The sequence below is a fragment of the Primulina eburnea genome, chromosome 2 (assembly GCF_022965805.1).
Source record: "Primulina eburnea isolate SZY01 chromosome 2, ASM2296580v1, whole genome shotgun sequence".
Lineage (NCBI taxonomy): Eukaryota > Viridiplantae > Streptophyta > Magnoliopsida > Lamiales > Gesneriaceae > Primulina > Primulina eburnea.
In genome coordinates, this window is record NC_133102.1 from 11,501,574 (window position 1) to 11,523,734 (window position 22,161).

A 22,161-nucleotide genomic window follows, 5' to 3' on the forward strand; every position below is an offset into this window, starting at 1 on the left:
CTCGGAATGCAGCAGACAATGCTGGAAAAGCAGCAGACTGAATGCAGTAGCATCAGAATTGCAGTAGCAAGTGAATTCCAGCAAGCAAATGCAGTAGACCTCGCAAAATGGCATAGAAGTTGAGGTGTTTTTCGCGCAAACTTCAAACGGCCATAACTTTTGATCCAGGAGGAATTTTTACCATTAAAAGTAGGCGTTGGAAAGCTCTCGACGAGGAGAACCTAACCTAGAACACTTATCGTTCTAGCACCACCGACGAAGCCCAAAATCCATCGTTTATATAGGGATATCATCATTTCCGTAAAATTTTCCAAAATTTTGAAGCTTTGAGGAATTTTCATTTCCAAATGGCTTAGAATTTTTGCACCAAACTTGGTACCATTCATATTCTTGATGTGAAAGATTTTTAATAAATTTTTTACGCCATTCTGAGACCGAAAACTTTTGAACTATTTTCTACTATCGAATGTTATAGGCTTACTGATTCTATTCATTCCAGTACTTGTCTATAACTTAATCCATATTCTTGATATCAATTCTGAACCTTTACCCTCATGTTTTGGATGTAGGATATGGCTGACCAAAGTAGCCACGTTAAGAACTTAGAGAGGAAGCTAGAGAAACTAAAGGGGCATAACTACTGCCTAAAGCTGGACAAGGACGAGTTGGAGCGTCGAGCAGAACACTTAGAGGGTGATGTTCAACGTTATGCTCATTATCTGCATGAAGCAGAAGAGAGGAGTAGGAAAGCTCAAGAAGAGTTTGAAACATCCCAAGAGACTGTCGCAGAATTCATCATGTTACGTGATACCTTGGTTGAGAAGATCCAAGTGCTTAAGGATCAGAATCACCAACTTGTGCATCAGCATAACCAGTATTGTGAGCAGACGGATGCTCAGATTCATGAGTTGCAAGACACTGTCGAAGTTCTTAGCGACCAGAATGCAGTTCTGCATGGTCATGTGGAACATCTAGAAGCAGTCATAGTCAACCATGAAGATAAACCCGAGGAGGATCCCGAAGAAGAAGAAGAGGATCATATGGATTTAGATTTGGGAGAAGTGATAGACTAGAATACCAGTAGTAGGAGTTGTAATAACACTTGTCCCACTTGCATTTCTGTTTTCATTTCGAAATTCAGTTGTAATTGCACTTCTTGGGAAATCAATAAAAGTTAATTTTATCCATTGGTTTCATATTTAAACTTTGAGCAATTACTCTATCATCGTGCTTCAATTATTTAGTCTCTATTCTGCCATCAACCTTAGAACTTTCTTAATTGTAGGAAATGGACGGACGACCAGTTAGAAACAATCGCAATCCTCGCTATGGCAACCGCAACAATAACCAAAATGATGAGGATGCACAACAACAACCCCAACAACCACCACCAGCGGTTGGACTCAGTCAGGCCGATTTTATGGCCATAGCCACGATTGTGGCAACTACGCTGCAAGGGTTTGTCAACCCAAATGCGAATCAGCCACCACCACCACCTCCAGCTCAGAATGGAACGAAGCAGCACTATGAGGCTCTCAGAAGAGCAAGGGTTCCAAACTTTGATGGAAGCACCGATCCAGAGGTCGGACAGAATTGGATGAAAGAGGTGGAAAATCATCTTCGACTACTTGAGGTTCCCCAAAGGATCAGAGTAGAGGTGATTACACCTTTTCTTGTCGATAAAGCTGTCAAATGGTGGGAAGGAGTCTCACCAGCTATGATAGAGGCGGGACCTATCACTTGGCAAAGGTTCCGAGAAGCATTCCTGAGGCAGTACTTTCCAACAGCAGTTCGAGTGCAAAAGCTGTCAGAATTTGAAAGCTTGGTTCAAGAACCAAACATGACAGTGGTGGAGTATTCGTCCAAGTTCCACTCATTGGGAACTTATTCCCCAACCATAATGGGAGACGAGGCCTTGAAGATGCATCGCTTCAAGAAGGGATTGAACAGCCGTATTCAATCTGCTCTTGCCGTTATCGAGCCCAATAGTTTTGATGAATTGATGGGAGCCGCCATCAGAGCTGAGAACGACATCAAGAGGCGTGAAGGCGAGAACAAACTCAAACGTCCTCAGCCAAGCCAGTACCAATCAGGCCAGCAATTCAAGAGGCCTAGGTTTTCAAGCAACCAATTCACCAGTACTCCATCCAAAGGAATCACTTCTTCTCAATCAAACAAAGAAGGAGTCAAGTGCCAAACTTGCGGATTCACACACACTGGTGAATGTCGTAGGAATTCTGGAGCTTGTTTCCGTTGTGGAAAGATGGACCATCGCATTGCTCAATGTCCTATGCCAGATCCAAGGAATGGTCCAGCAGGTGGAACAACTCCGAATAAACCTAAGGAGAACAAGCCCAATGCTCGAGTCTATGCTATAACTCAAGAAGAGGCTGACAACTCCAATGATGTCGTAGCCGGTACCATTCTAATCAATAATATACCTGCCTATGTGTTATTTGATTGTGGTGCTACGCATTCATTCATGTCTAAGAGATTTGCCAAGAGGTTAGGAGCTAAGCCTGATAACTTAGAAGAACCATATAGAGTAGCCATTCCTGCAAATCGAATTTTAGAAACTCGCACTCTATATCGGGATATTAGTGTTCTCATAGAAGATCAGAAATTCAAGGCAAACCTGATTCAACTAAACATGGTGGAATTCGATGTAATTCTTGGAATGGATTGGTTAGCCAAGAATCATGCTTTAGTGGACTGTCACGGAAAGACGGTAACCATCCAAGCTCCACACCAAGAGAAAATTTTATTTCATGGCAAGACCAAAGAACGAAAGACTCTTCTTTCTACTTCTCAAACTTGGAAAGCCATGAAAAGTGGAGAAGAAGTTTACCTAGCCATGTTATGCGAGGTAAAACAAGAAACTGCACCTACACTAGAAGAGATTCCGGTAGTGCAAGAATTCCCGGATGTCTTTCCTGAAGAACTCCCGGGCGAACTTCCCGATCGCGAAGTGGAATTTGAGATTAACTTAGCGCCCAATGCTACACCAGTCTCAAAAGCACCATACCGAATGGCTCCAGCAGAGTTGAAAGAACTCAAAGAGCAACTTCAAGAGTTGTTGGACAAGAAGCAAATCCGACCAAGCGCATCTCTGTGGGGAGCTCCTGTCCTATTTGTAAAGAAGAAGGACGGAAGCATGAGGATGTGTATCGACTACCGAGAGCTGAACAAGATCACAATCAAAAACAAGTATCCGCTTCCAAGGATAGATGACTTGTTTGACCAACTCAAAGGAGCTTCAGTCTTTTCCAAGCTCGACTTAAGGTCAGGCTATCACCAACTCAAGGTCAAGACAGACGACATTCCGAAGACAGCCTTCAGAACAAGGTATGGATACTATGAGTTCACAGTGATGCCGTTCGGATTAACAAACGCTCCGGCAGTATTCATGGATCTCATGAACAGAGTGTTTAAACCATTTCTAGACAAGTTTGTTGTGGTATTCATCGACGATATTCTAGTATATTCGTCAAGTGAAGAAGACCACAAAGAACATCTTCGTCTCACCCTACAGAAGTTGAGAGAAAAGGAACTATACGCCAAGTTCAAGAAATGCGAATTCTGGCTAGAGAGTGTCGCATTCTTGGGACACATAATATCAGCAGCAGGAGTATCTGTGGACCCTAAGAAAGTGGAGGCAATCTCGGATTGGCCTACACCAAAGAATGTGACAGAGGTACGAAGCTTCTTGGGACTAGCAGGCTATTACCGAAAATTTGTTGAAGGATTTTCCTCAATAGCCATACCTCTCACCAAGCTCACACAGAAGAACTCTAAGTTTCAATGGAGTGAAAAATGTGAGCAAAGCTTCGAGACTTTGAAGAAGAAGCTTACGTCCACACCAGTGCTAGTATTACCTATGGAGGATAAGGACTACACCGTCTACAGTGATGCATCCAAAGAAGGTTTAGGATGTGTACTCATGCAGGAGGGAAGGGTGATTGCATACGCATCAAGGCAGTTGAAGCCGTATGAACAAAATTACCCCACGCATGACCTTGAACTAGCTGCAGTGGTATTCGCACTAAAGATTTGGAGACACTATCTTTATGGAGCCAAGTGTGAGATTTTCACCGATCACCAAAGTCTCAAATATTTGTTCACTCAGAAAGAACTAAATATGAGACAAAGACGATGGATCGAACTCATGAAGGATTACGACTTGACAATAAGCTACCATCCATGCAAAGCCAACAAAGTAGCAGATGCTTTAAGTCGAAAGAATATGAGTAAGGTGATCCTGACATCACTTTCAGCACAACCATGTCTTCGAGAGACAATCAAGATGAGTCAAGATAGAGATCCCGCTTTTGGTGAAACTAAAAGAGCAAGTTAAAGAACGGAAATCACCAGATTTTGAGACGGATAACAAAGGAACCTTGTGGATGAAAGGACGATTGTGCGTACCAGACATCGATAATCTTCGACAAGAAGTAATGTCTGAGGCACATAAGTCGAAATTTTCAGTCCATCCGGACAGTACCAAGATGTACAGAGATTTGAAGAAAAATTTTTGGTGGAGTGGAATGAAGAAAGACGTGGCAATATTCGTTTCCAAGTGTCACGTGTGTCAGCAAGTCAAGGCAGAGCACCAAAGACCTGGTGGACTTCTTCAACCATTAGAAATCCCGGAATGGAAATGAGAACATATTTCCATGGATTTTGTAGTTGGTTTACCAAAGTCGAGACAAAGTCATGACGGAATATGGGTAATCGTGGATAGACTCACAAAATCTGCACATTTCTTACCTCTCCGCATGAATTATAATTTGGACAAGCTAGCCACATTGTACATGAATGAGATCGTGTGGTTACATGGAGTACCAACTAGCATATTATCAGACAGAGACCCTAGATTTACATCTCGATTTTGGAAGAGCTTTCAACAAGCTATGGGAACCAAGGTTACCCTTAGTACGGCTTATCACTCTCAAACCGATGGCCAAACTGAGAGGACCATTCAAACCCTTGAGGATATGCTGAGAGCTTGTGCTCTAGACTTCAGTGGCAATTGGAGCGAACATCTGCCCTTAATCGAGTTCGCATACAATAATAGTTACCACAGCAGCATTGAAATGGCACCATACGAAGCTCTGTATGGACGAAAATGTCGATCACCACTGTATTGGGATGAAGTAGGAGAAAAAGCCATCGTTGGACCTGAACTGATCCAAGAAACAGTGAATAAAGTTGCTATGATCAAAGAGCGACTAAAAGCTGCACAAGATCGACAGAAAAGTTGGGCTGACTTGAAAAGAAGACCTGTTGAATTCGAAGTTGGAGAGAAGGCATATGTGAAAGTGTCACCCATGAAGGGTGTAATCCGATTCAATAAGGCTGGGAAATTGAATCCTAAATACGTCGGACCATTTGAAATTCTTGAGAAAGTGGGAACGCTTGCTTGTAGATTAGCACTTCCACCCGACATGTCAAGAATTCATAATGTATTCCACGTCTCGCAGCTGAGGAGATATATTCCTGATCCAAGTCATATACTGGAAGCTGGACCACTTCTGGTTGAGAGCAATCTAAATGAAGAGCTGAAGTATGAAGAAATTCAGATTCGAATTGTGGATAGCAAGGACCAAGTACTGAGGCGACGGACTATTCCATATGTCAAGGTACAATGGTCCAATCACACCGAAAGAGAAGCTACTTGGGAGTTGGAAGAAAAGATTCGAGAACAATACCCTTATCTCTTTGAAGATCAAGTATAGCCAAGTTTCGAGGACGAAACTTTTCATAAGGAGGGAGGGATGTGAGAACCCGAATTTCCAGCAAAAGCATTTCAGCATGCAATGCAAAATTTCCAGCAGAAGATAATATTCAGAAGCTGGTATTTTTCCAGCAGACATGTATTTTTCCAGCAGCAGCAGTAGAAGAACGAAAAATCAGCAGCAGCAGAAGAACGAGAAAGAAGCAGCAGTCAGTTACTGATTCAGCTTAGACTTGTAACTGAAGCATTAACATGGAATAAAGGCTGTTAATGGCAGATTATGGCCATTAATTGAGAGTCTAACAGTCAGAAACATTGCCTATAAATATCACTCTCAAACACCTGAATTGGTTTACCAAAACGTTGAGTTATCACCTGAAATTAGAGCTAAGAGAGTGCAATTTCGAAGCTATAAAATCCAGTAGCGAGGCAAGCAGATTTCAGTAGACTTCAACCGAAACTCTAGCAATTTACTGTAAGTGGGCTTATATATAAATATCTTGAAATCTGTTTGATAATTCTGTTTTAAAGTTCAGTTTCTGCATGATTTTTGATATATGATTTTGAAGCACTGAAACTCCCTAGTGAACTAATGGTAGGAATATATACTCTGAACATTTCTGAATTCTGATTCTGATTCTGGCCTCACCCCTTAGAGGAGAGAACATATAGGGGACTGATATCAGTTTAGCCATGAAATTCACTAACGTGTTCAGTGCTTACCAATTCTGATTTCTGATCTGAAACCTGAAGTTTCTGAATTCTGATTTATGTTATGAAATACGAGTTTTTCTGTATATTACTGTATTACGGTTTCTGTATTAAAATGATGTTCGAAAACTGGGAGTTATTCCAGCCCCCGCTTACTGAGTGACAACCATATCACTCACCCACCAAACCATTCCAGATAAGAACGATGAAGAAATGCTAGAAGAAGAGGAGCAGATCCAGTTCTGGGGCTGGTGAAGAAGATTATTGTTTTCAGTTTATGTTATGTTATGTTAGTTCCGCTGTATCTGTTAAGGCAATGTTATGATGTCTAATTTTACATTTCCGCTGTAAAACATCAGTATCAGGGTTGTAAGAGACAATTGATTTACTTCGTATTATGAATAAAAGATTGGTTTGTGAATTCTGTACTCCGAGGCTTGTTGTTTTCGAATGAAAATTTGAGAGCAACGCCGGTGTCAACCAACCCCCAGTCTCGGGGCGTGACATGTGTGATTCCAACTAAATATATATAATATTATAAAATCTTTGTATGTGTAATTTGTTATATGATCTCACATATCTATATCGATGAGACATATCAACCTGATATACACATAGAGTGGAAAGTGATATTTTTGACATAAAAATTATTACATTTTCATGGGTTGGGAGATATGTGTGACAAAACTGATCGGTGATATGTTTTTCGGGTTAAATTTAATAAGAAAATGGAGTAAAATTTGTAGGCTATGATTTATAGCTCATCTGGTATTAATGTTCTAAATTTGGGATTGACATAGATTTCAAGTTTAAGAACAAATCGTAACAAACAATAGAGTGTCAAAATAAACCTGACATGAAAAATATCATGTTAAAATTAACAGTTTTAAGATTCATGTGAGATTGGGTAGGATCTAAAATTTAACCCAAACAATTTGGGATAGGATGGGTTTGGTTTGGCCTGAATGGAGAGTTAATTCACCCATCAATCCGAACCAACCTAGTCTATTTATATTTTTTTTCAAAGTTTGATTTCCACAAAAAAGTGTAAAACAATGGAAAAGTGGAGTTTGAAACTTGAAAGTACTTTGTGATGTTTGATTTTTTCTTTATTTTACTGTATATTGATACCATAAATATCCATCATTTAATATATTATTTTTTCTTTATTTTACTGTATATTGATACCATAAATCTACCAAAAAGGTATTTTTGGCGTTTTTGTGCCTAAAAGCTGCTTCATGTGTTTTAATTAAAAAAATTCTCGTTTTTTCACGTGTTTGAGTGTTTTATGTGCTCTTCATTCGATAGTTTTATTTTCTCTATTTTTTTTTAAAAAAAATCAAATCAAATCAAATCATTTTATTCACATATTACGCTTAACCAAACTATTTTTAAACAATATACATTTCTTCGAGTGGGTCTTATGTGAAACTATCTCACGGATCATAATCTGTGAGATGAGTCAACTCGACTCCTATTCAGAATAAAGAGTAATACTATTAGCATAAAAAATAATATTTTTTTATAGATAACTCAAATAAGAGATCCATCTCATAAATATGACCCGTCATATCAAAGGCATTTGCACGCAAAAGTAGCCAAGTATCAATAGAAACGGATTCAAAAAAAGGAAAAAGAAAACAAAATCAATAAAACATGGACATAAATTGGACACGTGTATAATGGTCCTCCTCACAAATTTTCATGAATTTTGACTGACAAAAATAAATTAAATTGTATAAAAAGAAATAAAACAAACAATAAATCATATATTGGAGCTCGTAAATATTCTTTTAATGAAATATCTTAAAATAAATGTACATGTAATAAACATTTATCGATCAGAATTGTACAAAACTTAACTATTTTTAAATAATATGATTAAGTTAAATGTAATAAAAAAAATGGAGTTATTCGTAATACACGTAAAATAATCGTTAAAATCTAGCAATTGGACAGCATATCAAAAATAAATAAATAAAAATCTAATAAGAGAAGTCGTTCAAAGTTGATCATTATATTTTATAGGGGTTGGAAAATGTACGTGGAAAATTCATGACGACCTCCAATCCTTCTTCCAATAAGCAATAAACATGGAAGTCCCATTCTCATTTAGATTGAGACAGTATATATATATATATATATATATATATATATATATATATTGAGACAGTATTTGTAGGGGTTGGAAAATGTACGTGGAAAATTCATGACGACCTCCAATCCTTCTTCCTATATATATATATATATTGAGACAGTATTTGTAGGGGGTTGGAAAATGTACGTGGAAAATTCATGACGACCTCCAATCCTTCTTCCAATAAGCAATGAACATGGAAGTCCCATTCTCATTTAGATTGAGACAGTATTTGAATTTTGAATAGAAATTATATAATAATAATATATCAATATTTATAAATCCCAAAACATATTCAAACGATATATTATATATACGAATTTTTCTACGAGACGAATAATATATATTTATATAAGAATTATATTTTTATTATAAGTGTATATATATATATATATTGCTTTCAAATATTCGACGGTTTAATATATTTCCATATAAAATAACTATATTTGTAATAATTTTAAAAAAAAAACTTAGAATGGCATTTGAATAAAATAAGCTAAATATTAATAATCTTAATACACAATTAAAAATTTACAAAAAATTAAAGCGAAAAAGTTAACTTAAGTCGAAACTAAAATCGTGTGAGAGAAAAAAAATTTAAGTGTTGTAAAGTGGTGTGTATGAAAATGGAAAGAGAGTATATTTATAGACAGTTTGCGACGGGTTTTGGTAACACCGTCGCTAATAGTGACGGTAATATTATTAAACTTGAAGTATAGACGGTTTTGCAATCACCGTCGCTATTTTACCAAAAGCATAAAGCAAACTGTCTATAAATATACTCTTTTTCCATTTTCATACACACCACTTTACAACACTTAAAATTTTTTTCTCTCACATGATTTTAGTTTCGACTTAAGATAAACTTTTTCGCTTTAATTTTTTGTAAATTTTTAAGTGTTAGTTAAGATTATTAATATTGTTATCATAGTCCGATTCTAATTTTTTTTTAAAAAATAAAAAATAAAAAATTAATTTTTTTTATTTTATGAAAATAGTAAACCGTCGCTAATGAGTGACGAGTTAAAACATTGTCGCTAATTAGCGACGGTTGTTTGAATGCTGTCGCTAAATAGCGACGGTTTAAAAACTCCGTCGCTCATTAGCGACGGTTTCTCCAAAAGCCGTCGCTAATTAGCGACGGTTTAATATTTCCATAAAATAAAAAATTACTTTTAATAATTTTTTTTAAAAAAAACTTAAAATTTATTTTATGGAAATAACAGCGACGCTAATTAACGACTGCTTTTGAAAAACCGTCGCTAATTTCTACCATTTTTCATAAGTCAACATTAACCTTAACGTCAGGATAACGGTAGGGATCAATTCGGGAATATTTTGAAACATAAAGGATTAATTAAGCAGTCAAAAATCATGAGGGACGGAAATGAGAAAAACGGTTAACGAAAAGGACGAAAATGGGCATTATCCCTATATATATATATATATATATATATATATATATATATATATATATATATATATATATTGACACAGTATTTGTAGGGGTTGGAAAATGTACGTGGAAAATTCATGACGACCTCCAATCCTTCTTCCAATAAGCAATGAACATGGAAGTCCCATTCTCATTTAGATTGAGACAGTATTTGAATTTTGAATAGAAATAGAAATATATATATATATATATATATTTCTATTTCTATTCAAAATTCAAATACTGTCTCAATCTAAATGAGAATGGGACTTCCATGTTCATTGCTTATATATATATTAATATAAATCCCAAAACAGTTCTTATTCAAAGACGGTATATATATATATGAAAATTAAAATTTTCTTATTCAAAGACGATATATATATATATATATATATATATATATATATATATATATATATATATCGTCTTTTATATATATATATATATATATATATATATTATACTATTTATTAAAGTTAATCCTATTAGAATAACTGATGGTGTCTTGGTCTGTTTTCGAATCTACCTAAATTACCCTCCCCACCTCTCCCCGTTTTTTCAAGATCCAATCAGATTATTTCTTCTCTCACAAGTGGCAAACGAGACAAACTTCATTCTCCTTTCTTCAATTTCCACATCTAGGTTAAATATCTCTCTCAAATTGTCGCATCTTCCCTTCTAAAACAATCGCATTGAAGTGGAGTCGGCGGCCGAGGCCAGCGCCTGCAAAGCACCCTGACAAACTCGAAAATTGTTGTCACGTTGACTCTGCCTCTTCCTTCCAAAACAACCGCATTGAAGTAGAGTTTCAAATGGTCGCCGGAGAGCACGGCGGTTGAGGTTAGCGCTGGTATAGAGCACCCTGACAAACTCGAAAATTGTTGTCTCTCAAAAGATCTAAACATACGTCCACGAGTGACGTCACCTCGGACGCCGTTTATGTATACCTCGACACTTCGAGCAGTTGGTTGAGACGATCGACGCCAGCCATCTTCTCCTTATTGTCCTTCGAACGCGCCAACTCCAGCGCCTCCTCCATAGCTGCGGTGATTTGGCTGCAACACCCTACGGTGATTTCAATTTTTTTCCTCTTTAAATTTATTTTAGTTTGATTACTGCTATAACGGCGTATTATTTTCTTTATTCGCTTTTCTGTACGTGTGTTGGTGTGATAAGACGAAATAATTTAATTTTGATCGATTTAAGTGGTTTTATATTTTTAAAATTTTATTGAAGACAAGGTTTGCTTTGCTGCCCCTTCTCATATTTGCATAATAGAAATTTAAACTAATTTCTTCATGAATTTGCATAGTTGGGAAAATAGTTCAACTTTGTTGAAATTTCAGACCTTGGAAAACGATGTGCTGCCATTCTTGGATACTGATTTTGAGGGCAACATGTGTTCTTTTCCAGCATGAAAAATGTGACTTTGGTTCCCTCAAGTGTCCCAATCTTTGCATCAGACGCAAAATCAATCATCTCAATCAATTGATATTTCATTCGGAGCCCCAAATGGGAATGTATTAAAGGAGCAAGCGATGGAATTTACTAAAAATACCATCAAAGTCAGCAGAAGATTGAGCGAAGACAACTCTTTGGCTGTGCCACAGATCAGTCCACCTTCAACTACCTCCAAGAGACATAAAAACATTTGGTAGAGCAAAAAAAAAAAGAAAAAAAAGGAAAGAAAAATCAAATTTCAAAGATCTCCATTATTTTGAATCCACTGTTTTGGTTTCCCTGTTTTGTAATGTATTTTTGTAGCTTTTTAGTTGGGTTTTTCATTGATGTAGAATGATCCTTTTTTCACCCACTTCGTTCACAAAGTCAGCTACTCAACTTGCCATTTTTCCTCCATGTTCTTTGATGTGGTTGCATGGATCATTTTGTCCGTAAATATCTTCTGTTGCATCCAACGAAAATATGAGCGGAGTTTAGTTCTCATACTCACTTTTCTTACTTTCTTTCCAAGGATCCATAGCCTTTGTCAAAAGAATTATACTCAAAAGAGAACTTGTGACACACAGACGAAGGCACATAGTGGCCGAATTAAAAACTAAGCTTATTTGTGCATATGGCTTGAGTTTATGCTGAAACATTTAGTCATACTCTGTAGCAGTAGGAACATAGCATATTGGGTCTTTTTTCATGTTAATGCTACTTTTACATGTGGAATTTGAAGTTTTTTTTAAACTTGAAATTATTGAAGATGTATGGGTAAATGTTGGATTTATGTTGCGAAACTAAGCTTATTTGTGCATATGGCTTGAATTTATGCTGAAACATTTAGTCATACTCTTTAGCAGTAGGAACATAGCGTATAAGGTCTTTTCATGTTAATGCTACTTTTACATATGGAATTTGAAGTTATAGTCTGAAGAAAACTTCTACTGCTATGTGTTGCTTCAATTTGATGTCAATTTTTAACATCATTTGGTTGAGAATTAAAAGAATTTGAAGTTATTGTCTGAAGAAAGCTTCTACTGCTCTGTGTTGCTTCGATTTGATGCCAATTTTTAACATCATTTGGTTGAAAATTGAAAAAGATAATGCTCACATAATATGCATTCTCAAAGAAATAGGGCATACAAGATTAGAAGCGTGTTCTTGCGGACAAATTTAGGCCAGTTATATGATTTTATTTGGCATAACTCTGTGATGATTTGTTGGTCTGAATTTAGGAGACAAATTTGAGGTTTTTATATTCAATAAATTTTAGTTCGATAATATTATGATAATTTTTGGAAAATCATTTGACTATTTGTTTACTTCTTTTATGTTGAAGTTTATCATTATTTCAAATGAGATGATATTGCGGCTACAAAATAATATTATTTTTTATGATCAAAACCTATATCATGTAAGTTAACAAATTGAGTTTGGCGGATTTATTTAAGCTTTGGAATTCATTGTCTTTCATGATTCAAGTACAAATTATTTCGGTATCATGCTGTTGTAATATCATGAATGTTTAATTTAGTAACTCAATATATTCATGACACGCGCAACGCGTGTGTCTCAGTAGCTAGTAGTATTTGAATTTTTAATAGAAAATTAAAATTTTCTTAGGGCTGGGAACCTGCGCTGTGCGGGATTGCTCCATTCATTCACTCGTTCTCGAATTGAACGTTGGGTTGTCACCTATGTTATGGATCCAGATGAGATTTCTTGTCTGGTTGCAGAGTTGAAACTCTCTGCTCCAAAGGAGAGCGACACCATATTTTTAGATGATTCAGAAATGCGAGTTGGACAGAAACGTTTGGCTAATTGTTTGGTAGCAAAGATTCTATCACCAAAAGCTATTAACAGAGAAGCATTTTGTCAGCAAATTCCACGCATTCTCCAAGCGACAAGAAAAGTACATATTGAGGCTATGGGAGACAATATATCTGTTTGTGATTTTGTTTCCCAGAGAGACAGGAACAGGGCACTTACGGATGGGCCATGGAATTTCTTTATAAGCCTGGTGATTTTCAAGGAACCAATGGGTTGGCGAAATCCTAATGATATGGTTTTTGATGAGATAGGGATTTTGGTTCAATGTCATAATCTGCCACTAGCCTTTATGCATACTGTTAACCAAAGTCGGTCGACACATTGGCAGAGTGGAGGAAGTGGATTCGGGAGAAAATGGTGTCTTCTTTGGACGCTTTGCAAAACTTTGGGTAAGAATTAACATTACTAAGCCTTTGATGAAATTCATTCGTATTAAATCAAAGGGAGAAGAGAAAGACATTATTGTTCTACTGCTTTATGAGCGATTGCCGGATTTCTACTATGCCTGTGGGAGAATTGGGCATACGATCCGTGACTATGATGACAAAGAGACTGATAGAACCACACTTGCTTTTGGGATCTGGCTGCGTGCATCTACTCACATTGGTGGTTCCAGGAAAAGCTCGTCTGGTGCTGAGAAAACATCTTATAGACCACCGGAGAGTCCATCGAATGCTGAAACCGAAAACCATGAGCAAACAGACAAAGAAATTATGGAATCAGAAAGTCATGCCCTTGTAGTCTTGGAAAAACAGCCTGTGAACAATAAAACCTAATTGATGGTCCACGAGCCTGTCCGACTCCTTGAAAAACCACATGGAAAGAACACAATTTTACCGAGCCTAGCAGCTGGTGGGTCAAAGCAATGAAAACGTAGGGCACGATAAGTAGGTAAGGATCGGATTATGGATAAGGCACAGTTTCCTTCCTCATTGGCTAAACGACATATAGATGTCTCTGAAGAGGACACTGTATCACAGGAGCACACAAGTCCAATGCAAAAAAAGGTAAAGGTGGGCTGGATTGATCCTAATGCCACGGATAAATTGGCGGCAGTTGCTCAGCAACCCCGCCGATCATTATGAATATTATAATTTGGAATGTTCGAGGGTTTGGGAACCCCCGAGCATTCCGGGAACTGCGGCGAATTGTAGCCGATAAGAGCCCAACTCTCTTATTTTTGAGTGAGACAAAAACAAGAGAGTCACGATATAGAACTCGTTAAATCAGACTATGTACAAGCCATGCATAATTACTATTATTTAAATTAAAATGATTTTTATGCATGAGGGTTTAAATTCTTTTCTTTAAACATTGTTTAGTATTTTACGCAGTAGGTTTAGTTGTTATATTTTCAGTTAAATAAGTGAGACCGGACTAGAGTTGGAGTATTGAGATAAAATTAAAAAATAAGAAAACATTCCTAGAATTTATTTAAGATAAATTATAAGTTATTTTAATGTAAAATATGTTTAAAGGATTTATTTAAGTAATTTGAGATAAGTAGTAAATAAGTTCTTTTAAGTTCAATAATTAATTTATTAATTCACTAAAATACATAATGGGTAGATAAAATTTTAAAGATTTAAAATACAATATTTAAGCATTATTTCCCTCCTTTTACCTTGCTAATTTTCGGCCCCTACATTAGAAGATTTAATTTTTATTTGTCAACTCACCATTTTTGGATATCATTCCTTAATCCTTTCTTGGTATGATTAATCCCTTCTTTTAATCACCAAAAAATTATTTAATGAGAAATATTCTCTCCCCATTATCTTAGAAAATCAGCCACCTCTTGATAAGATTTAAAAAGTTCGACAACTCACCATATTTGATTCTTTCCTTAATCTTTTCTTGGTAGATAATTCCCCCACCTTTTTAATCACCAATAATTAAAGATTTAAGCAATATATCTACCTTTATTTGATAGCTAAAAAAATCGGTCACCTCATTTTAAATCTCCTTCAAATCAATCATTTCCCCTATCTCTCAACTCAAGGATAGAAAAGTTTCTATCTTGCCTTTCTATCTCCCATTTATTTTGCAACTTCCTCATTCAACTCCAAGACATTTCCCTCTCCTCATTTTCGAAAATTCAGTAGCAAACCTCTCAAGAAAAACGTGAGTCTCCAAGGAGAAATAAGAAAGAAAACAAGAGAGAAAAACAAGAAGCAAAGCAACTCCGTCTCCTCCGCGCCGTGTCGTCATATCATTTTGTTTTCTTTCAAAACAAATTCAAGGCATGTCTATATCCTTCATTTCTCTTCAATCAAGCCATATAGGTATTTTAAAACATCACATATACATGATTTTTATTAGCAAAAACCGAAATCATGACGGCATGTTTCTAAAATTCTGCACAGAATATTTTCGGCTCTCTTCTTTGTGCTTCACGTGGGTATTGTTTCTTTTGATTTCAGGGGTTGGCTCGTTCCAGGCATTCAACGCTGCTTATGGTCATGTTATAGGATGTGTTAGGAAGGGATTAGTCCATTGGTTGCATGCCATTGCCCCAGCAAAACCATTTTTGACAGCAACTCTCCATGCTGCGATTTATGAGTTTCGATTTTTTTTCTTGTTGTTTGTCTAAGGGAAAGTTCGGACCTTGGCTGCCCTAGGGGCTGTAGCCATGGTTAGAACCCTCCTTGGCATGTCTAGTACGTGACCAAGATGCCCTTTCATGGCTTGGTTCATGGTCCCATCGATTTTAAAACAAAACAAGACAATCACCCCCTTCGATCCCTTTATTTTCCTGCATGTGCAGTTTCGAATTTAGGAGTTGGTGTGGATCTTGGTTGGCTTTTTAGCCCTTAGTCATGGTTCACACAATACCTCATGATGTCTAGATCATGCCATGGTTGATCATATGGCCATTGAAATGAAAATGACAGAAACATGAAGCAAGACAACCCACGTGCACAGTATGGTCCTCGGTTGGAAGCGTGGTGTTGTTTCGGGTGTTGCTTGGATTGTGTTTGTCCTACGGCCCTTAACCATGGTTCAAGCCATACCTTAGGATATTGGTAAAAGGCTCTGGTCGGTGGTTCAAGCCCCAATGACCATTAGCCTTGTGATCGAAGCAAAGCACGCACAGTTGCTGCCGCTGGAATTTTACAACAACTTTGTCTTCGGTCCAGAGGTGTCGTTTGAGTTCTTGGTCCGCTTGTAGCCTATGGCCTTGGACTGGACAGTACCTCATTGAGTTAGGAAGGTCATGTTTTTGTCCGTTTGTGATTTGGTTAAGTTTAGATGTCGTACGAGAATTTACGGTGCGATGTGCCAAAGTGACTCTCGAAAGAGCATTTCATGATTTTGGCCTCCATGCACAATTTTCGTGTATTCAGCACTTGGTATTTATTTTCCAGTATTTTAGGTATATTTTAATCATGACTAAACGATGGTTCGATGTTGGTTCGGGTTGGTACGGAATCATGGTTAGATACTAAGTTCATTGGGCGTAATCGTCTCGTTTGTAGTTCAGTTATGAAGTTTTCGTCAAGTTAGGTTTATTTGCATGTTCTCATGTTAGGATAGGATGCAGCGAGCCTGGGAACGATCCAACTCAATTGGTAAATAAAACATGAAAATAATTATATTACGTGCATAAAATATAAAAGTTTATTTTTTAGATTTATGCGATATGTCTTGTGGCCACTTCGCACACATGGGATTGCAGCTTATGGGATTATTACTTCATCCGGTGGCTACTGACCGGTTCGTGTTCATGTATGGGTACAGACATCCAGTCCAAGGGCTGTGATGATCTCTACAACCCCAGTATACTGTGGTTTAGTCTGATCAGACGATTCAGTTCATGTTATGGGCCACTTGCGTAGAAAATATTCTCAACAGAAAAATTATGATATGCTATTTTATGACAGGGCTCTATCGAGCAAACATTTCACTTACGATTTTTCAGTTATGCACGTATTTATAATTATTCATGACACGATTTTCACTTTACGCTTTTACGATATGATATCTTTACATGGCATGAAACTTTACGATATATTTTACTTGTTATTCACGATATATGCATGCTGAGTCTTTAGACTCACTAGACTTGATTGTTGTAGGTACTGATGAGGTCGGGACCGAGGGCGAGGACCAGTGAGCGAGCTTGGTTCGGCAGTAGTAGGAACCCGAGGACTTCATTTCCAGCACTTACTATTTTTATTCCAAACTCTGTTTTTATTTTGTTAAATTATTTTAAGTTGTTATTTTGAAAACATTATTTACTTCCGCTGCTACTTTAAAAATTGAATCTTTTTATCAGTGTATTTTATGAATGAGGTATTTTATTTATTTAAAGAGGAAATTTTAAATTATCCCACAAATTTATGTATACGAAATACGAGCCTCTACACACGATGCAAGCATTGGAAGACTTCATTGGGTTTTAAAGGTTGTTTTGTGGTGGATTGTCAAGGAAAAGCGGAGGTCTTGCTATACTCTGGAAGGACCCCCTTGATGTCTCCATTAAGTCCTTTTCTACTGGACATATAGATTGTGTTATAACTGTTGATGATAGAATTTGGAGATTTACAGGTTTCTATGGGCAGCCAGAAGCTGCCCTCCGAAATTTTTCTTGGTACCTCCTCTTGCACCTCAAAGGTTGGCATGAATTTCTTGATCTGCCATGGTTAGTTGGTGGTGACTTCAACGAGATTTGTATCGACAATGAAAAGTTGGGAGGTATTAGAAGAGCCTCTCATAGAATGCAAGCATTTCGGGATATTCTTGAACTCTGTGATCTCCAAAACCTGCATTGCCATGGGGATTCATTTACTTGGGTGAATAGACGATCACTGGACAACATTATTTTTGAGCGACTTGATAGATATGTGGGAAATCTTAGCTGGAGATTACTTTACCCGGCCGCACAAGTTTCATCGCTTGAATTCTATCATTCAGATCACCGGCCCCTTTGCCTATAGATGAATGTGATTCATTCTCAGTCTCGGGATCGGGATTGGAAGAAGCGGGATACTTTCCGATTTGAGAAATATTGGCTTTGTGAGGAAGATTGTGGTGAGGTAGTTGATGCAGGTTAGGGAGCAGATACAACCTCTGGAACAATACAGGTCGCATTTTGAGTTGCCAGAGTGCGCTTCGAATATGGGCGAATGACTGATTTAAGTGCATCTCCAAGCAGCTTCTGGACAAGCGTTCGAAATTACATAATATTTGACAAAGCTGGGATTGGAGATCATCTATTGCACAGATTCAGGAGCTTGAAACTGAAGTCGAAAAACTTGCTACCCAAGATGAGATGTACTGGAAGCAACGTAGCAGAGCATTATGGCTTAAGGATGGTGATCGGAATTCCCGGTATTTTCACACCTCTGCATCTAGGCGTCGGGCACAGAATACCATCAATGGTTTGGTTTCTTCTCATGGAGATTGGTGTTCAGATAGTAAGGGAATGGCAGATATTGTTCTCGATTATTTCAGCAACCTATTCACATCTAGTTCACCTACTGATGCGGAAATTAATCTTGTCTTAAACACCCTATCTCCGTTTGTGGATGATCTTATGAACGCAGACCTTTGTGCTCCATTTACGACCTTGGATGTCCGAAAAGCCCTATTCGATATGCACCATGACAAAGCATCAGGTATCGATGGTATGTCTCCTCTATTTTACAAAAAAATTTGGAATATTGTAGGTGATGATGTTACAGGTGCTGTTCTCCATATTCTTAATGAAGGGCCTCCTATTGATCAGTGGAATGATACTATAGTAACTTTGATACCAAAAACATCTAATCCGGTGCTTATGAAAGAATTCGGACCAATTTGCCTTTGTAACGTCTGTTACAAGATCGTGTCTCGTGCTCTTACTAATCGTCTTAGACCGGTTATGGCAAAACTGATTGACGAATTCCAGAGTGCTTTTGTCCCGGGCAGGATGAACTATGATAATATCATTGTGGGGTATGAAGTTATCCGTTGGATGCGCACAAGAAAATCAGGTCGGGTTGGTTATGCAGCGCTTAAAATTGATATGAGTAAAGCGTACGATCAAGTGGAATGGGATTTCTTATAGGCTCTGATGATTAGATTGGGTTTTGCAATGGAGTGGATTGATAAGGTAATGAGGTGTGTGCGGACAGTGAGATATTTCTTCAGGATTAATCAAGATGTTTTCGGGCCTATCACTCCTAGCCGTGGACTTCGGCAGGGTGACCCTCTGTCGCCTTATCTATTCGTATTATGTGCACATGGCCTATCTAGACTCTTCACCACTTACAAGTCTAGGGGGTTGATTCAAGTAGTTAGGATTGCTCCAACTTGTCCGGTAGTATCTCACCTCTTTTTTGCATATGATAGCCTTATTTTCTTCAGAGCCACTTTGGAAGATGGGGCTCGGGTTAAAGAATGTTTATACCTCTATGAATGAGCTTCGGGCCAGATGATTAAATATGAAAAGTCGGCTCTCTCTTTTAGCCCCAATACCCATCCAATGTTAATGGAGACAATTAAATCTACTCTCACGATTCCCATTGTTCAGAGACATGATATCTACTTGGGCCTCCCCACTGTATCTCTGCATAGCAAGCGTCTAGAGTTCCAGTATCTTGTGGAAAGATTTGTGCGGAGGATTCAGGGACAAAGACACAAATACTTCTCCAGCGGAGGCAAAGAGACTTTGATTAAAAATATGTTATACAGGCTATACCAACATATGCAATGAGTTGCTTCCGAATTCCCAAGGCCATTTGTTTTGAAATTGAGAGGGAATGTGCCAATTTCTGGTGGGGAATGGATAATGGGAAGAGGAAAATACACTGAAAGTCATGGGACTCTCTATGCAGGCCTAAAATACAGGGTGGTATGGGTTTCAGAAGAATGGAGGACTTTAACTGGGCGCTTATTGCGAAGCAAGTTTGGAGATTGGTTAGATTTTCATATTCCTTAGCCTCTCGACTACTTAAAGGGCTGTACTTTAAACATGGTGATGTGCTGGAGGCGGGTTTGGGTAGCAACCCATCTTATATTTGGAGATCAATATTCTGGAATAAAGGGATTCTAGGGAGGGGTCTTTTTTGGAAGGTTGGTGATGGCAAGTCAATAAATTTTTTGATGACAAATTGATACCAGGTGTGGGGTCGAATTTAAGGGTGATGGAGGGGATAGACCGTAATGATTCCACTGTGGACACCTTGATTAGGACGGCTCTTGCGATGTGGATCTAATTTCTAATACCTTTAATCCATGGATAGCTGGTGAGATTCTCAAGATCCCTCTATCGTCAAGGCTTTGTTTTGACACGAGATTCTGGAGATTTGATGAGAAAGGAAAATATTCAGTACGTAATGGATATCGCCTACAACAAGGATTATTTGCTCAACCGGAACACCAATCGGCCCTCTTGTTGCAATCTTGGTGGACATTTCTATGGGGTCTCTCTATTCCACCGAAGGTGCATATTTTCTGGTGGCATATTTCCTATGATATTATACCAACAAATCTCGATCTCCAAAGGCATCATGTTCCGACCTCTGGCGCATGTGTGCTTTGCTTCAATACACAAGACACAACATGCCACTCTTTATTTTTTTGCTACACATCTAAGGCAATATGGAAAAATTCTGATCTCTATCAAGTAATCAGTTTGGGAAAAAAGTGAAGCACTATTGATTTTTGTTTTTTGATGAGTGGCAAATTATCGAAGGTTGAGTTTGAAAAATTTGCTATTCAAACTTGGGAAATCTGGAAAGAAAGACAAAATTTGATCCATGATGACAGCAGAACCAGTATGGCAAATGTCTCTTGGAGCTTAACCTTTCTTACAGACTTTCAGAAAGCTAAGGCTCTTGATCAACCGGTGGTTCCTGCTCATAGTGTATTGGATGATAGGAGATGGATGGCACCAGATGCAGGTACCTTTAAACTCAATGTTGAAGCTTGTGTTAATAATAATTCCAGTCAATACAGCATAGCGGGTGTCCTTCGAGATTGTCAAGGGAGATTGTTGATAGCATTTGGGAAGCAGATTTCTCAACCTCTGTCTGTTTCCCGTGGTGAGTTACTGGCAATTCGTGAAGAAATTAAATTGGTTTATGAAAAGAATTTTCTAGATGTTCTGGTCGTGTCTGATTCTGTACTAGCAGTGCAAGCAGTCAATACCGTACAAGATGATCTGGGTTATGTTGGAACATGTGCGTCTGTTATCAACATTCTAGTGCAAGCCCCATTTATCTCTGGAATAGTTTATGAGCCTAGGTTGTCTAATATAGTTGCCCATAATTTGGCTAAATTTTCTCTGTTATCCCATTCACCCTTTGTTTGGTTGAATAGCGATTTTCCTTATTGGTTGGTCGAGTTTGTAATGAACGATTTATCTTAATACAATTACATCCTTACCTTTCAAAAAAGGGATTTATTTCTTATTCAAAGATGGTTTTAAAGGGATATATATATATATATATATATATATATATATATATATATATATATATATATATATATATTAAAATAGAAAAGCAAAGCGGTATTGTTATGAGTTTATTACAAAAAAAATTAAATATTTACTATAATTTTGTGTTAGTATCGAAAATGTGTTTAGAAATGATAAATAAATACTTTTAAAATTTTTAGAACTACAATAGCTTGTTTTTTGAAATGTTCATAGTTGAACCGAATATCAAAATATTATATTGACATTCGTTCTAAATCAAGCGAAATCACTCAACATATCTCTCAAAAAATTGATAAATATTTTGGAATTATTTAAAAAGAATGCAAGTTGAAATACTAAAAACATTTTAGTTGAATCATTTTATGAAAAAATTTCTAAGAAATATTTTGGTCTTTAAGAAAATATGTAAAATGCTTCAAAAATTCCTATCAAAA

The 22,161-nt window shown here is 37.3% G+C and overlaps 1 protein-coding gene across 1 annotated transcript; it reads left to right on the forward strand.

Annotated features, from left to right (window-relative positions):
• Positions 1-19,399: 19,399 nt before the first annotated feature.
• Positions 19,400-21,655, forward strand: LOC140824112 (uncharacterized). Its single transcript, XM_073185712.1, has 4 exons — positions 19,400-19,404; positions 20,121-20,358; positions 20,477-20,728; positions 20,981-21,655. Exons 1-4 carry the CDS (start codon positions 19,400-19,402, stop codon positions 21,653-21,655), a joined length of 1,170 nt encoding a protein of 389 aa, XP_073041813.1.
• Positions 21,656-22,161: the final 506 nt, after the last annotated feature.

Coding starts and splice junctions, on each gene's coding strand:
- LOC140824112 (XM_073185712.1), top strand. Junction 20,359..20,476: donor GGAGGGGTCTTTTTTGGAAG/GTTGGTGATGGC, acceptor CACCTTGATTAG/GACGGCTCTTGCGATGTGGA. Junction 20,729..20,980: donor GTCTCTCTATTCCACCGAAG/GTGCATATTTTC, acceptor AAATTATCGAAG/GTTGAGTTTGAAAAATTTGC.